The sequence below is a fragment of the Gadus macrocephalus genome, chromosome 7, assembly GCF_031168955.1.
Source record: "Gadus macrocephalus chromosome 7, ASM3116895v1".
NCBI classification, from domain to species: Eukaryota; Metazoa; Chordata; class Actinopteri; order Gadiformes; family Gadidae; genus Gadus; species Gadus macrocephalus.
Window position 1 is genome coordinate 13360618 of NC_082388.1, and position 17500 is coordinate 13378117.

At 46.0% G+C, this 17500-nt stretch overlaps 4 protein-coding genes across 6 annotated transcripts in view; 3 read left to right on the forward strand and 1 right to left on the reverse strand.

The window, feature by feature from the left end:
* The window catches only part of LOC132460806 (proto-oncogene DBL-like), a 23688-nt gene extending 21457 nt beyond the window's left edge, over positions 1-2231 (reverse strand). For both annotated transcript variants that reach the window (XM_060055683.1, XM_060055682.1), the window contains exon 1: positions 1742-2231. In XM_060055683.1, coding sequence (XP_059911666.1) covers positions 1742-1792 — 51 coding nt within the window. In that variant the 5' untranslated portion in view covers positions 1793-2231. The remainder of the gene's footprint in view (positions 1-1741) is intronic.
* Positions 1-12287, forward strand: part of arr3a (arrestin 3a, retinal (X-arrestin)) — a 138291-nt gene extending 126004 nt beyond the window's left edge. Inside the window, exons 1-17 of one of the 2 annotated variants that reach the window (XM_060055863.1) lie at positions 4072-4215; positions 5463-5493; positions 6779-6809; positions 7014-7074; positions 7184-7228; positions 7334-7524; positions 7691-7750; positions 8488-8564; positions 8721-8856; positions 9293-9377; positions 9517-9589; positions 10286-10423; positions 10552-10635; positions 10781-10804; positions 10924-10973; positions 11250-11557; positions 11722-12287. In XM_060055863.1, the coding sequence (XP_059911846.1) occupies positions 5486-5493; positions 6779-6809; positions 7014-7074; positions 7184-7228; positions 7334-7524; positions 7691-7750; positions 8488-8564; positions 8721-8856; positions 9293-9377; positions 9517-9589; positions 10286-10423; positions 10552-10635; positions 10781-10804; positions 10924-10973; positions 11250-11326 (1140 nt within the window). In that variant the 5' untranslated portion in view covers positions 4072-4215; positions 5463-5485 and the 3' untranslated portion in view covers positions 11327-11557; positions 11722-12287. Of the gene's footprint in view, positions 1-4071; positions 4216-5462; positions 5494-6778; positions 6810-7013; positions 7075-7183; positions 7229-7333; positions 7525-7690; positions 7751-8487; positions 8565-8720; positions 8857-9292; positions 9378-9516; positions 9684-10285; positions 10424-10551; positions 10636-10780; positions 10805-10923; positions 10974-11249; positions 11558-11721 lie in introns of those variants that run through there. The other variant, XM_060055862.1, reaches the window with a different exon arrangement.
* A 1179-nt stretch (positions 12288-13466) lies between these two features.
* On the forward strand, positions 13467-16786 carry znrd2 (zinc ribbon domain containing 2). The gene is given in 5 exon segments (XM_060055881.1): positions 13467-13587; positions 14019-14170; positions 14378-14462; positions 15399-15669; positions 15671-16786. Coding segments are annotated over 5 exon segments (693 nt in total). The 5' UTR covers positions 13467-13571; the 3' UTR covers positions 15840-16786.
* Positions 16787-16926: 140 nt separating this feature from the next.
* Positions 16927-17500, forward strand: part of LOC132460920 (leucine repeat adapter protein 25-like) — a 1216-nt gene continuing 642 nt past the window's right edge. Inside the window, exon 1 of the mRNA XM_060055899.1 lies at positions 16927-17500. This exon is cut by the window's right edge and continues 35 nt beyond it. Within this exon, the coding sequence (XP_059911882.1) occupies positions 17269-17500 (232 nt within the window). The 5' untranslated portion in view covers positions 16927-17268.

Here is a 17500-nt window from a genome sequence, read left to right on the forward strand (position 1 = left end):
TTGAGAGGAGAGCAGAGCGGGACAGTTTAATGCCTGTGTCCACTCAGCTGATGTCTATCTAGGCCCTGTTACAGCATCAGCAACCAGCCTCAGATACAATCCCTCCCCAAGCAGTGCTCCTCCTCCCAGCTCTCCGCTGTCTCTCTCGCTCCATCACTCGCCCTGTCAATCAATCCCTCACTCATTCCTGTCGGTACTATCCTGTCCCTGGCACTGTCAGACCTTGAAGGAACATTTCAATGATGCACAGATGTTGTTCTGCATCAGGCATGTCTTTTGAGGAATAACTTCACTGGGTCCTTTATTTTTTAAATTAGAACATATGTGTCTCTCCGCCACACATATAGATGCACGCAAGCTCATCTTCATTTGAGAAAAAGTAGCCGAGATACAACTGTGGAGTGTGCATGAAAAAAACAAAACGATTGGTTGATAATTTAAGTAGCCTACGAACTGTACAGTTTCTGCAACATGTGATCGTGGCCATCCAATTATGCTGTGGAGTTAGTTAAACACAATGTTTAAGCTTGTAAAAAATTAGTAGATTAAAGCTTCAAGCTATTAAGTTATATATTATTATTAACAATAGCATTATACATATTATATAACTATTTCTACTACTACAAAATGTTTAATAAACATAAGAATGTTGTGCCACTACAGGCTTTTACAAGGAAAATTTGTTCTGTGTATCCTGTTTAAACAGGATATTAATAATACAGATGTGTGCTAATAATGTGCTTTCTATATCACAAGATGGGGAGAGTACCTGGTACCCCTTTTTGCATAATCATGTTGTGAGCCAGGTGCAACCATACACACTTTCATTCCATAGATAGACCATATCTACGTGGCATTATTAAACATGAACTCAAACATGTAAGTAAACATAAAAAGGTAAAATGGGAAGCATATAACCGAATTTAGGCGAGGGGGCCTGTGTAGATGTGGTGTGAGTCACCCTGGAGGCCTACTTGATAAACACACCGATGTGATATAATGTTTCTGTAGTGAATGTAGGATGTGCTCCTCCTACACACCACTGGCTTCTCGGGGTTATGTTTGTGCTCAGGTGTCCTGCTGCTTCGTGCTATGCTCTGAGACCGGTGTATATCAGCTAGTGGGAGACGACAGCCTGCAGGCTAACCGTAAAGTTAGACATGAACATGTGATCTCCAGGCTGGCAGACCATGCCAAACACTGACATGGAAAAATACATGAAATGAATACAATAATAGTATCGATCAGTATAAAAAAAGCTCTGGCGTTACTTTACTGCGGTTGTGGGAGTCAGCATTTAACAAAGCTACTCCCCAGTCTTTGCATCCGTGGCTACACAATAAGCCATTACGCTGTCTAACTTTAACACGCGTTGAAATACATATGCCTCTGCATCCGCAGATGGCCACTATGTAATACACAGAGTCGCACGCACGGATCGCACGCACACTTGTGCGTGCGTTTGTCATTGCCCTTCCTGGACTACAGTAGCAACAAACTCATTTTTTAAGAAACGTTGAATTCAAATTGGACCACATTAAATGCACCACTGTTGGCGATGCATTAAACATGTAGCATACATATTGGAGTTGGATTACGTCCCGAGCCCCACTGACGCAGCACGAGGCACTGCAAGCCAATAACAGCTAGCCTCTTTCCCTCACCTCTCCCTCCTCATCTCTCCCTCATCTCTCAATGCTGCAGCATCCCTCCCACCCCGCTCCCACAGCATCCCCCTTACCGCGGCGCGGCGGAGACGCGGGAACCCCCGCAGCGGGTTGGCCTCGGCCATGGCAGCGTCTCTGCGGCCGCCCTCTCCGTCAAACTCCGCTGGCTTCACCACCCGGTAAAGTCTGCGGCGGGACCGGGAGGCGGGACCGGGAGGCGGGAGCGGTAACCTACTGCTGCAGTGAGTGACCGCGCGGACGGTGCGGCGACGAGCATATTACCGGGCAGATCTCCAACTCAGCGTCTCGTGCGGTGCGCCCCGTAGCGTGGCGTGGGTAAGGGCGTGTCCCGTGGCGCACCTGACGTCAACTCTGAAGAAGTTGCGCTCCGATGTTTGTTGCGATGTGCGCAGTGACACGATGTCCTCTCCAGGACCTCACGTAGATCCCGGATCAGCCCCCCCACATGGTGCGTCCAGTGCAGCGTCAAGCACCCAACCTGTTCTACTAAAGCCAAAACTCAATCTCTGCTCTATGCGTGCTGGCCTTACTCGTATAGCATACGCTATTGTACTTGAAGACAATGTATTTATATTTACTGATTATCATTTCAGATTGATGGAAAAAGCCAAAACAGAAGCAGAAAGAAATAAGTAAAGAACGAGAAAGAAAGAAATAGAAAAAAGGATGAGAGAAAGAAATAGAAAAAAGAGAGAGAAAGAAAAAGGTAAGCCAGAGAGACGGTGCAGCGCGGGGGTTGCAGCAGCAGATGGCGCTTTAGACTAACCCGCCTCAATATCTCACCTGTCCACCTCCGCATTGAGCAATGTCAAACTGAAACATGAACATGTCAACTCACGGTTTCCATAAGCATTCCTCAGGCCAGTAGAAACTATTATATGCCAAGATCAATATGATTTAAATTCAAAATAAAACTTTTTAGGATCAGTCTTTGCGGTCCACTTCTATAGAATAAATTAAAAAATATACACATTTATTTATGAGCACACGTTTCTAGAGGCCTTTGACTCAAACATTAGGTCATTTGTAGGGCAAAGTGGATGGATTCATTTTGTGAGAGGCCTTTTGGGATCTGTGGGACAGAGGCTGGGTGGAGCTCTCCAGAGTGGAGCTCCTCTCCAGGGTGGAGCTCCTGGAGCTCTCCAGGGTGGAGCTCCTGGAGCTTTCCAGGGTGGAGCTCTCCAGGGTGCTGCTCAGCAGGAGTAATCATAGTACAGTAATCATAGTACAGTAATCATAGTAGGCCTACAGGGTAATCCTAATCAGTTCTATGAGCAGCAGCAGATGCTGCTGCTGTTGTAAAAACAGTATCTTAACCACATACACAGACACACACACACACACACACACACACACACACACACACACACACACACACACACACACACACACACACACACACACACACACACACACACACACACACACACACACACACACACACACACACACACACACACACACACACACACACACAGCCAGGGTCAGTAAGATATGTCCTGCGAAAATACGCAGGCCACCATATAAACGTCAGAATTCAAAACAAGCATTCTTTTTATCTAATTACCTTCCCAGTGGATTGGATCTGTCATGTTCATTTGAACTGTACATGGGCTTCTGGAAAAGATAGGAGACAGCAGAACCAGGCTCTTGGAACTGGGAAGGCTGATCCAACAGACAACGGGTTTGTGGTTGGCACCATTTAGCAATAACCACCTTCGTTTCAGCAATAGACAGGTATCTATAATCTATGTAGACAGGCAGTTTATTAATTACCTGATGTCATGCATACTATTGTGTGTTTCTGTTGTGAATTGCTTGTATTTTCTTTGTATTATTCTCTTTGTATTCTCTTTGTTGTGTATGATGCTTAAAATGTACTTGACCATTTGTTTATATCAGCTCAACACTCAAGTTAAGCAGTGAGCAGCGTTCTGAAGCGGGTGGATCAGCCAGGGATCCGGACTGTTCTTTATCAATCCTGTACGGAACTAGCTCAGCCCACGGATCCGGACTGAGCTTTGTAAAGCCTGTAATGAACCAGCTCAGCCATGGATCCGGACTGAGCTTTATAAAGCCTGTTTTTGAACATGCTCAGCCCACGGATCCCGCCTGCTAGAATGATCAGACTTTCATCTGCTCCAAGCCTTCAAACCATTTTATAAGTATATATATGTAATGCATAGGTATAATAAAACCCTGATCCATGTCCTTCTTAGATGCTCTTTTGAGGGATGCTCTTTTGGGGTTACTGGAGGGATGAGTCCCCCGGTAGTAGCCCGCTATGCTTGCCTTGTCATCCCCATTGCCAGTATTTTTAAACCCTTCATGTCCAAATAAAAGCCTGCCTAATTGGATTACACCAACACACCAGGGTGGCCATGGGGCGGCGCTTCAGTGGGGGAAAAGCAGGGAGAGATAGAGCTATAGCTGGGGTATAGCTGGACTAAAAGTCAACTCTAGACTACTAGACTACTCTGCACTCCTACCTGGACCCTACAAGACTCTGAGGAACCATTTCTGACAGGTAGGACTCCACCTATGGTTTAGCTAGATAGATGCATTGCCAGATATATCCTGCATCACAAATGCAAAGACAGAGGAGGACAAAGAAAGCTTGTTTAGGAAACCTCTTAAATCTATAATGTGCTTCACAACTAGGAGATTTGGAAAAATGACGAATTTATTCATCGGAACAACTCTTTGTGAGTTATAGTTTGACATGGAGTATGTGTATGTCCATGTTGCACAACCTTATGCACAACCCCTCGCTCTTCTCCCTGGCCTTGACTGTCCATTCTACTGTTTATATTATTACTGTTGCCTGTTTAGATATTTAATACTGGCTTTCTTTAGACTTTAGCCTTGCGCTACTATACTTTTTAAATTATTAATATGCTTGGATTATTCCCTTTCATTGTCAATATTTAATGCTGACTTCAAGATTTTATCCTTGCACTACAGTATGTTGTAATTTGCACTACCATCATGACACATTCTCCAAGAGCACCTCAGCATATATTTTATCGTCCATGTTGTCCATGTTGATATTTTATTTTATTTTTTATCATCTTGTCACTAACTAAAAGCACTAAAGAGACAGGATAAACATATACACTTTTGTGAAAATGCAGTTGAAGGGAATGGATAACCATTGCTACCTAAAAATAACAGATTGTTATCCAGGACATGATACAGGAAGTGCCATCGATGCTAACTATGGCCATCACAAGTTGATCTTTCTGAAGCAGCGGCCAGCTCTCTCTCATGGAATTATGCCTTGCAGCAATAAAAAAAGAGGTAGAGGTTACACAATATGTACAGGGAATAAATGTTTGCACCAGCGTGGGAAAGGCTCAATCCAAAGAAGATGATTAAAGAGAACTATCCCGACTCATTACTTTGATACTAGCTGTATCCGTCCACTGAACGGGCGTCATCACTTCAGTAGTGCTGGGAGAGGCTTGCAGTGCCCGGGGCTAGCGCCAGATAACAGCTGCTCCATGGGAGGAGTGTCGATGGTTGCATGACTTGGTGTCGGGTAAATCCGGCCAGGATCCCCCTGGGAGGCGTGCGTCGGTTGAATGACAGAAGCTTTAAGCTTAGGAAGCCCTGACGACGACGCTGTAATCTCAGTCAATACGATTAGCCCCGTGTTAGCTCAGAGAATCTATGATATGCCGCATGGCACAAAGGCCATCCATCCACTCTGAATTCCCAACATCAATGACCACAATCTGGTTCATCATGTTGTTTTTGTTGTCTTTTCAACAGACACCACCGAGGCCCTCTCCAAAATGGCCAAGTAAGTGCTTCTCTGGTCATTTAAACACACATTTTTATAACACAGTAATGTATTGAAAATAGTAGGATGTCATGTGCAACATATGAATCACACGTGAGTAAATCAAGTCATACGCAGAGAACAGCCTTTGAAAGACCTTAGTACTAACAAAACCAAGTCTACAGTAACTGTACTTTACAGTACTGTAGCAATATAAAAACAAATAGAAAACCGAGATAAAAGGAAGACTTGTAGTATTAGGAGGAGGGGGAGGGCAGATGTGCGCATTGACCTTCACCCAGGAAGAACCCCCTGTTTAAAGGGCCCAAAGTCCAGATGCGCTCACGCCACAACAATGGTTCTTTAAACCTGAAATGGCCTTAAGATATAAGGCAGACACCTGCATTAAATGTGCTTGGTCCACATTGGCAGCTTCTCAGCTGCTCCACACTTACAGGCTAACTAGATCCAATAGGAGGGATTATTGTCCTTCTGGTCGCTGCCAAGACCATCTCCGACGTCCGCCATTGCAACAAGTACATATCGAGTTGATTAGTATAGCCCTTCCTCACTGTTACAGTCTCAAAGAGGTTCACAGGCCACCTCTTAGGACACCCCCTTATCCTCCAAGAGCAAGAAAACCCCCATTATTTATAAAGACATCTAGGGGAGCCACACAGAGTGGGAATCCCTCCTCCCAGAGATGGTAGGAGGGCAATGGATCCCATAATACACTTGCATAATGTAGCATTACAATAAAACACACAAAGTCGAATGTTATTGTTGGAGCACAGAAAATGTGCAACGTCCACGGTGGTTTCGAGCTAGTGGCTAATGAGTCAGCTCGGAGCCAGTAGCAGACATGATCAGATCAACCCTCTACAGCTCCACTATTATCCATTTCCTTTCACTTTTCCTTTTCGACTTTACACAGCTGCCTACCTATGATAGTCACTAAACACTTTTCAGATGCCATGTACTCGCGTGCTGACCCAGCGCTATCAGCGTCTTCATTCATTCATTCATTCATTCATTTGGCATTTGAAGGTCAGAATTTAGACAATATACAGTTTGGACTACACTGTACTTAACTTATCTTTATATTGGTTGAGCAATATCCGCCACCATGTGTCCTTCCAGGAGGAAATCATTGGCCTTCATATCAGTTACCCAGGATCATACCTACTCATACAGCATCTTGTAAAATGTAGTCTTTCCTTCATGCCTTGTAGCGTTGGGTTGCTTGTCTCCTGACCTCTCCGACAAGGTTTCTGCCTCCTATCATTTTGTGTTCTATCATTCTTAGGGTGTACAAGAAGACCAGTGGGAATGGGGGAGTGAGTATGATTGACTTAACAACAATGTGAAATGTATTTACTTATGCTACTAATACATTCATTATTTCAGTGAAGTCATTTCAGTGATGTCATGTGCTTTGCTATAAATTGCAAATTAATGAATGATTGTTAGCAAATCCGAAATCATCTGTGTCCACATGAATTTGACCCTGACCACGGCATTCCTTTCCATCTGTTCCTCAGCTCAGCCTCTACCTGGGAAAGAGAGACTACGTGGACCATGTGACCAAGGTGGACAGCGTGGGTGAGGTCCTCGTTTGTATCCTTCAGCCTTCAGGGGCTGGATGCATAGGCTCCGTTATGTGCAACAACAAGCCATCATAAGATCCGTGATCAGCTTCACATGTTTACAGATGGGGTTGTGAAGCTGGACCCCAAAGACTTCGGGAGCAGGAAAGGTAACATCAGAGACGAGTTCAGGGACTGAAACATGAAATCCAACCTCTAGCTCAAACCCAAGCCTCCTCACGACCGCACCGTCTGTGGTTGTTTGTTGGTGGCAGTGTTCGTGCAGCTGACCTGCGCCTTCCGCTATGGCCGTGAGGACCTGGACGTGATTGGCCTGTCGTTCAGGAAGGACATCTGGTACGAACAGATCCAGATCTACCCTGAGAGCCACCAGCCCAAGCTGAGCATCATGCACGACACCCTGATGAAGAAGGCCGGGGACAACGCCTACCCGTTCACCTTCGACGTAGGGCAGCGCCTCCGCACACACACTCGTATCAAATACATGCATACATGTATAAACATAAAGCTGATCGTTACCTCATCACCCACACAGCGAACAATGCATTCAGGATGATGTGAAACACCATTCATTTCACCATTTCTGTTCAATTTTCTGTTTCTGTTCCTAGATTCCCAACAACCTCCCTTGCTCGGTCGTTCTGCAGCCAGGACCGGACGATAAGGGCAAGGTAAACAAAAGAACACCTGTTCTCTGCATGCCAACACATTCAGATGGGAAGTGACGAAAAAAATATGTTCACCAAGGCCGGTGGTAAAACTTCACACACAACTCCGCACACATACACACACACAATGGAAGTAGTAAATACAATGGCCCAGGTATCGTCAGATTGTGCAGGGACAAGTGACCTTGAGAGGTGAGTACAGCAGCAAGGTAGAGCAGCAGTAGAATATATCGGGTTATCGTAGGTCCAGCGTTTTGAGGCCTCTGACAGATTCAACAATACCTAGCCTGGCAAGAATAAACACATCAGTTCACATTTGGAGCCCAAGATGATGGCTATAGTCCTGTACCTGGGTTGGTATTTTAGCATCTTGATCAGAAATGCCTCTTCCACCTAGAAAGTACATCCTACCTTATCCAACACTGCCTAACCCCTTTCATTGATAGCCCTCATGTTGGGTCTGTTAGCTGATATGCTTGAGAACAAGCTGTCATCATAACAAAGATGGACCAACCGTGGTTTACAAACGAGTGATTGTGCAGAGTAGACGCTACAGGGGGAAGAATGATGATAATTATATGGATGTTAAAACCACCATCCGGTTATTTCTGGAGACATACATTCCCTTATGAAAACAGACAGCCGTTTTGGATGTGTGGAAAGGTCTCTCAAACACACACACACACACGCACACACTCACACACACCCCGTTCAACACGTAAAGCCGTGTTTCAATGCAGGCCTGCGGCGTGGACTTTGAGGTGAGGACGTACCTCGCCATGGAGGCCGACAACCCAGATGAGAAGATAGAGAAGAAGTGAGTGTCCCTCCTCCCACACCCCCGTGTCCAAACCCTGATGTCTCTTCCACAACTCGGTCCACTCCTCTCCCCTCTCTCCTCCCTGCTGAGGCTCCGTCTGGCCCGCCCCTCCTGGTGATGATGTCCTGTTGTCTCCATCCCTGTGGGGAACAGGGACACCGCTCGGCTCATCATCAGGAAAATCCAGTTTGCCCCGGACCTGGCGGGGGCCGGACCCAAGGCCGAGCTCCGCAAGAACTTCATGATGTCGGACAAGCCCATCCATCTAGAAGCCTCCATGGCGAGAGATGTAGGGTGGACACTTTTCTACTGGCTTTAGTCTTCAATACATTTTAGTGCTTTATACCATTTGGATTGATTCCCCATTTCCGTGTTCCGATACATTACACACACGCGTTGGGGTCTACACAGCTAAGAGATAATCATGATCGTAATTATCAACAGACCGCAACCAACAGACCGCAGAATTACCTACATTCAATCTGAATTATGTATGAATTATTATACAACATGAAATTATGCATGAATTATTATACAACATGACAACATCTCATGAAATGCAGTTATTTTTGCAAATGTAGCTCCCTTCCTATGGATTCCTCTCTCTCTCTCTCTCTCTCTCTCTCTCTCTCTCTCTCTCTCTCTCTCTCTCTCTCTCTCTCTCTCTCTCAAGATCCGTGCACAGGAAGGACCTCATGTGACTCTCCTGTTGCTCTTGTCCTCAGCTCTTCTTCCACGGTGACTCCATCCCAATCAAGATCAAGGTCAACAACGAGACCAGTAAAACGGTCAAGAACATCAAAATCACGGGTGTGTGTTCCACCAAGACATGAGATCTTTCTGTGGTCCACTTCTTGTTTCCTTCCGCCTGGGGATGCTACACCACATGACGACCTGTTTGTCCATCTCTTTTCCTGTGTCTCCTTGTCTCTCTCCTCCCCGTGCTCAGTGGACCAGGCCACAGACATCATCCTCTACTCCGCAGACAAGTACACCAAGTGTGTCCTGAACAAGGAGTTCAGGCAAGAGACTAAATAGAAGTACATGTTTGTCTCGTTGGCTCCAGTTCCTGTGTGTCTGAATGCAGATTGTCTTCTGCACTGAGAAGACTCTAAAGGGCTTTTTTGTCTTTAAATGTTTGATTTAAGGCTGTGTGTGTGTGTGTGTGTGTGTACGTGTGTTCGAGTATGTATGCATGTGTGTGTATGTGTGTGTGTTTATGTGTGTGTGTGTGTGTGTGTGTGTGTGTGTGTGTGTGTGTGTGTGTGTGTGTGTGTGTGTGTGTGTGTGTGTGTGTGTGTGTGTGTGTGTGTGTGTGTGTGTGTGTGCGTGTGTGTGTGTGTGTGTGTTTGCGTCTGCTTGTGTTTGCGTGTGTGGGCCTGTGAGCGTGTGTGTGATTTTGTGTGTGTGTCTCTGTGTGTTTGTGTCTGTGTATTGGGGGTAGGGGGGGTTGTATGTATGGGTGTGTGTCTTTGTGCATATGTGTAGGTGTGTGTGTGTGTGTGTGTGTGTGTGTGTGTGTGTGTGTGTGTGTGTGTGTGTGTGTGTGTGTGTGTGTGTGTGTGTGTGTGTGTGTGTGTGTGTGTGTGTGTTTGTGTGTGTGTGTCTGTGTGAGTATGGGTAGGTTGGTTTCTGTTCATTCAAATCTAGTACGTATTGTATTGAACAAATGCAAAAAGGTGAACAGAGATCCGCCAGCTAACCTTGAGCATCTGCAGTGAGACGGTGGAGGCCAACGGGACCCTGGATAAGACCCTCTGCATCACCCCTCTGCTGTCAGACAACAAGGAGAAGAGGGGACTGGCACTCGACGGACGGCTGAAGGACGAAGACACGAACCTGGCCTCCTCCACCATGTACGGACCCCAATTAATTGCATTGCCACTACTATGCAAACACACTTCCCATTGAAATCAGCCAATGGATTTCACATTGAGGTAAATATGGGCTCACAATGCAGTGATCAATGTTTTGTCTCATTTAGCTTAAGGGCAGGCATGGAAAAGGACGTACTGGGAATCATGGTCTCTTACAAGATCAAGATTCACCTCATTGTGGCCGGATCAGGGTACGTTTCTGATTGAATGAAATACTTTGGCACATTTAGTTTATTGTCACCACCTATTGATTGCAATGCTATATTGCAGCCTCAGTCCGTTTCTAATCCGGCATGGTGGCATATCTAATACCTAATTTACTTTTCTCCATTATAGCTTGCTGGCTGGACTCACTGGAAGGTATGTCCCGTCCACATTTTATATATCTATTGTAGTAAATTATTAATAGCATTATGATTTAACAATACGATATCTACTAACACTATGAATAAAAATTACAACAATGTCTGTCATTACAGTGATGTTGAACTAGAACTGCCGTTAATCCTCATGCATCCAAAACCCACAGGTATAACACACACACACACACACACACACACACACACACACACACACACACACACACACACACACACACACACACACACACACACACACACACACACACACACACACACACACACACACACACACACACACACACACACACACACACACACACAAACAGATACACAGATACACACACACACAGATACATAGACACATACATAGCTGGCAAATTGATGCTGAGATTTACCTTTGTTGCTCTCATCTTCTCTTCCATCCACTCTGACCACCTGAGCAGTGTGTAAGTATCAACATTATTGTATGAAACACTTCCTCCTACTTGTAAATCCTCCCTGTGCAGCGACTCATTCATGATTTATTGGTGCTATGGGCCTTCTTTACCTAAGCAGCCATCTTGGTTCCATCTTTGTCCTGAACGCTAGCTGGCTGGTAGAACTCAATGGGGAGCCCTGCATTCAGGTGGCCCTAAACTCAAGATGGCCACTAGGTGTTTAAGTTCTTCAAGATGTTACATTATGTTTCCCTGTGTCTTCTCACTCTGCAGAGTCATGGAGGAGAATAATCAAATGACCCTCCATTGTTAAGGTGAGGGTCGATACAGTAGATATGTTGATTGATTGATTCTCGTGTGCGTACATCAATGACTTCTATGTACTTGTCACTGTTATTGCTGACAGTAAACAGTAAATCCAACATTTGTCTATATTGTTGTATGGTAGAAATGATACTCTCCATTTGTTTGTTTGCAGAAAGGATGCCAACCTGGCAGAGATATAGGTGTGGAAGAAGGCAGAGGAAGACAAAGGAAGAGGCAACGAGAAGAACACTATAATGTCTATTTTTTTGTATGGAAGATGTACGAGTTTGATGTAATTAAACCAAAATGACCGAGTGCAATTACTGAATACACTATTCTACACGTTCCACAAGCTTATTCATAGTTATTTACAGAATTGATGTTATTCTCTCACACACACACACACACACACACACACACACACACACACACACACACACACACACACACACACACACACACACACACACACACACACACACACACACACACACACACACACACACACAATAACAGTACTTCCTGTGTGGCTAGGATGTGAGCAGCCACTGCTTAAAGAAGTGAGCTTACAGCTCTCATTTGCAAAGAGGTTGTATGAGGGACTATTAGTTTGCACTTGCACACAAAAGATGTTGCACTGAATATCCTGCTGTTTTATACGACCAACACACTCTACGAACTACCACTCAACGGCAGTGTCGTTAATGTGAATGAAATAAAATAAGTTTTATGTATTCATTCTTTTGCTGACTTTCCTGTTATTCAGAGAGAAACATTGCGATGGAACAACTTTGACCAATCGCTCCACCAGAGCGTCCCCTGCTGCTGCAGCGGTCAGGCCCTGCTTCCGAACACAGACTACTACCGGGGTCGGAGGGTGGAGGGGCCTCATCGGGCATCACGCACACAGCTCTCCTCCATGCAACAGCACAAAGCGTAGCATTACAGCCACAAATACTCTTGCAAATTGCGGACCCCCCAACAATGGATGCAAAAAACAGCTAAATTACCATTCTATGAATTCCTACAAGCAGGTGACCCCATCTCCTAGTATCACAGGGCCCTCCCTTGCCAAGACAAGAACATGGAGCCCCTTAGCGATCTCACCTCCTCTGATCGCATACCGCTTGAGGGCAGCAGTCTGGCCTCCCCAGACTATCATCAGACCCTGTCATTGTTTGGCTCTGACCAGACAGTACATGAGGACAGACTGTATGACCACCTTGAGCTGTCAGAAACTGAGTAAGGTGAGCTATGTACAGACTCAACAGTCTGGCCCTTGAGACTGGCAGACACAGGCAGACCTACCTGCCTAGAGATACAGGCTGTGAGCTCTGATGGGACACTGAAACATTACCTGCTACAATGCTACATATATGCAGATGGGAACCAAGTTATTGTCCAAATCATGAATGCAGATCATTCTGACCCGACTAAAATGCAACGTTCACATGCAGAAAAAACTCTCTGTGTAAATACGTAAATATATGTTAACACTAAACCAGCGGAACACATCAAGTTAAGTTACCCATTCCCTAATATTCTTCCTTTTAGCTTCCTCACAGAGCAGATAAGAAGAGAGAGAGAGAGAGAGAGAGAGAGAGAGAGAGAGAGAGAGAGAGAGAGAGAGAGAGAGAGAGAGAGAGAGAGAGGGAGAGAGGGGGAAATGACGAGGCCTAAATATGAAGTATACTGTAAATATGACATGCATACAGACATACATGATGCACTACAAATGATGCACTACAAATGTTTACAAACACCCTTAGCTAAACTCGGGGCTGGTTTGAAACCAATTACATTTAAAAATGGCCCGTGCAAATGGGTGTGTATTTTAGGATTTATCAGTTTCAGTTATTTCCTTTATCACAAGTTGCTATTCTCAGAAAGCCTGTAGAGGGCAGCAGAGGTGCTGGAGTGGGATGAATTACAGGGTCTTCACTTCAGCAGAGGAAGAGCAGTCGTCGGCGTGACACCGGAGCGTCACCCACAACGCGCCTTGGATGCGTCGAGTTCACCAACATGTCTTTGAACGGAGGTTTGTAGACTGCGTAGCTAACTTTAAGTAATTAAGCTTAGTATCTACTTCGTATATAAACCTTACGTTGCGTTAGGAATCCTAATATCATCGAGGTAGCTCTGTGTTATAGTCTGCTAGCCTTTGCTAACATAGCGAGGTTCACTGTTGTTTTGTAGTCGTTAATTTCAAGATTCAAATTAATTAAACCTCAATAGGAGCAGGTGGACTTCTTGTCTGTAGTTTACCCTGTGTGATTTCGTGAATGATTAAATGATATACAAAGAAATCTGATTTAACATATGTTATGTGGCTTTCTGAAGCCATGGTTGAAATTGTCAAATTTAAAGTGTATTGAACGGGTGGAATTGGTGGGTGTGGTGGAAGATAAAGACGGATGTCCAGTCTGGGAGCACGGCTCCTGCCTAACCAACTTATTCCTGCCATCCCAGATGACGAAGACTTCGAGTGGGAGCCGCCAACAGCCGCAGAGATGAAAGTGATCGAGGCCCGCCGAGAACGACAGGACAAAATCAGCAAGATAATGGGAGACTACCTGCTCAAAGGGTTCAAGATGCTGGGGGATTGCTGTGAAACGTGTGGGGTGAGTAGTGCTCTTCTTTGGTGTCTGCCAATGCTTTACAATGGCTTTTATGTTATGGTTTAATGCTAATGTGAGCTTGGACACTTGCATGGTACTTTAATCCCAGCCTTAGCATTTGGGCCTACAAGAAGGAAGTTGAAAGTTAGTATGTTGCTTGTTGAGTTTGTTGTTTCTTCCATGAGGTTAATTGTTTGTTACCATACACAGACGATCCTTCTCCAGGACAAGCAGCAGAAGAACTACTGTGTATCATGCCAGGAGCTGGACTCCGACGTCGACAAAGACAACCCAGGTACCCTAATGCACTCTCCTTTTCCAGGAAAAAGTAAATGCACTACGATGAAATGAAGTATTTATTTCCCGCACAAACGATACAACTGGTCGAACTCCCAAGAAGACCTAGCAGTAGCTCTGTATTGACCCTCGTTGAAGAGGCCAGTGAGGACCGGCCAGCCATTGCTCCGGGCTACTGGCTGAGCTCTGGGAGGCTCCGCTTGCTAGGAAAAGCAGGCACTGCTTTTCAGACAATCTCTTAAACCTGACCAGAGCTGTTCTTGAAGCCATACTAAGGGGGTCCTCGACTAAGATTTCCATGCTCGAATTCGATTCCTCAGGCCAGGCCAGTATCATCATCTATATCTCTTTAAGCGGCAAAATGATGCCAGATTGTTTTTGTGACTTTAGCGTGATTCTAACGCTTGAAAAAAAACGACTGTTCTTTCAGGGTTCCCCACGGCTGTCTATATGCCCGGCACCGCGCCTCCGCTTAATGACAATAATATAAGTACACCTGTCTGTTAAAGGGGTAGTTCGGAATTTTGGACATTGGGCCTGATTCCAAAGGTAGCCTTTGTGTTCTTTATCATTGGAGACAGTTTTCAACACATTTCATTCAGTCCTTCTAGTTGCAGAGTTCGCTCAAGCTAGGCTAGCGCACGGCAACGGGCAATACTAGCCTGCTAATAAAACAGTCTTACCCACTCCACAGTACACCTGAGGTAAAGCAATTATTACGCCAGACTATATGAAATGTGTTAAACTGTCTCCAATGATAAAGAACACCAAGGCTAACTTGGGAATCAGGCCCTATGTCCAAAATTCCGAACTAGCCCTTTAACAATATGATGATAATGTACCATAGTAAAGGATACACAAACCTACATTGACCTTCACATCCTGTTTTGTTCCAGGCTCACGTTAACCCATTCTAAATTCTCCTTGTGTGCAGCGTTGAACGCCCAGGCGGCCCTCTCTCAGGTGAGGGAGAGGCAGCTCTCCTCTCAGCCGCCGGCCCCCGATCCCAACGTAGGCCCCGGCGGCCTCCAGGCCAGCGGGTCCGTTCCCCTGCCCAGACCGGAGCACTGCGAAGGGGCAGCCGCCGGGCTCCGAGGCGCCTTGCTTCCGGCCCCTCCCCCAGCTCCCTCCGCCGTAGCTGTCTCCGCCCCCGCGTTGGCCACCCCGGCGCTCCTGCCCGTGGCCGCCCCCCCCGCGCCCGGCCGGCGTCCAGCAGCCCGTGCTGCGAGAGGCGGAGGAAGCCATCCTTACCAAGCTGCGCTGGGCCAGCTGCCAGCTGCAGACCTCGGCCTCCCTGGAGGCCAGCATCCAGCTGTGCAGCCTGATCACCAGCTGTGCCAAGTCTCTGCAGAGCCTCCGGGAGCTCAGCCAGTAGAGCGGCGCTGTGGAACGCTGCGATGGCTGGCGGGTCCTCCCTGGCCTACAGTCCATGGCAGATGAACTGAACCATAGGGGCAGCAGCAGCTGGGTTCTGGTTGGCTGGTTAGGGTCAGGTGGTACAACATATACGGTCATAGTGCGGAGGAGGGATGTTAGTGGGCACCTGAGCAGAGATGGTGCCGTCCCTGATGCTTGGTTACCCTCACTTTTTGCTGTCAACTGCTTTGCTTCATTGGGGGGGGGGGGGGGGGGGGGGGGTCCACACTTTTAATGGACAGACAGGTGTACTTATATTATTGCAGGTTGCTATTAATGGTCCAAAACTCTTGACCACTAATCTGAGATTAACCTGATCAAGCCTGTTTAGGTGATTTCAGATTGGTCGGCTTGGTTTTTGTGTGGAAGGGAAAAGAATAAATAAAAACCTTTTAGGTATACTATTACTGTTGAAATAAACATGTCATGTCATTTGACTAATTTACAAAAAAAACAAGTTCTCGTAGTTTGAGGATGTTTGTCCCTTCACAAAAAAGTTACGTTGGATATGAGACCAATATTTTAGCATGAGCTCGGTAGTATTCTGAATTTGGACGGTCAGTCATATCTTTTGGGATTCATTGTGGGAATTACACTTGCAAAAATTTTTGAAGAATATTCCTCATAAGTATTACAAGTTATTGTTTGCAAGTACACCAAATGTGCGTAACCTTGGAACTAGTATATAGGGCCTTACTTCCTAGTGCATAGTTTATGTTGTCCCTTACCCAGAGATAAAGCACTATGGGAAACGTTGAGTCAGTCGCAGAGGCTCTACATGTTTTGGTTTTATAGAGGCACGTACCTATGCAGACCTCACAGATGAGGTCTGCGTGTTCTGTGGGACTTTAGGGGTACGGAGGATTTAGCTGCTCTGTAAGCTACCTGAATAAATGTTGCTGTAAAGATCTTGTTTGATATCTGCCTGCAGGAGTATGTGCAATGTTGTAAAGGTATATTATGTTTAACTAAGCTCAATTATTGACCCATTTGTAAATCTGCAAAGGGCTGTTTTATTTACCGTCTAGGGCTGCGTCCAACAAAGCTGCCCTGTTTTGCTTATTACAAACGTCTACTATGGGCTAGCAGGGAGGGACTGTCAGTTTCCCTTCTGACCAACTATGGGCTGCTACTGGGTTTAGGGGCGGAGGGCGGGTCCACTGCTGGTTACAACTGGGGATGTCGGCCGACTTTCTGGGACAAAGGAGGAAAGCGAAGACAAAAATAGCTGTCATCATAATACGTTACTAATGAGTTTTACATTTTTATGAAGCTTGATGTCCGTTTGCCTGCAAAGCATAATGGACTCTTTCTGAAAAGCATCAGCACATCTCGGGAAAGAAATGCTCTGAACTTGGGGCTACGTTCTTAACTTAGTGAGCAGCAGGATGAACGAGACGCCGCAGTCCAGCGGTGAGGAACATCAGGGCAGCTGCGTGTGTTCCCCCGAGGGTCTCCCGCCGCTGCCCAAGAGTCTCAGCGGGTTCCTGACCTCCAGCGGCGGCTCCTGGCGAGACATGGGAACGGTGCAGAACACGCGTGTGCGTGTTGGGGTAGATCTCAGCCAAGCGGGGGCACGCGGGGACGCGTCAACAGGCAGTCTGTGCAAACACGTCGGCT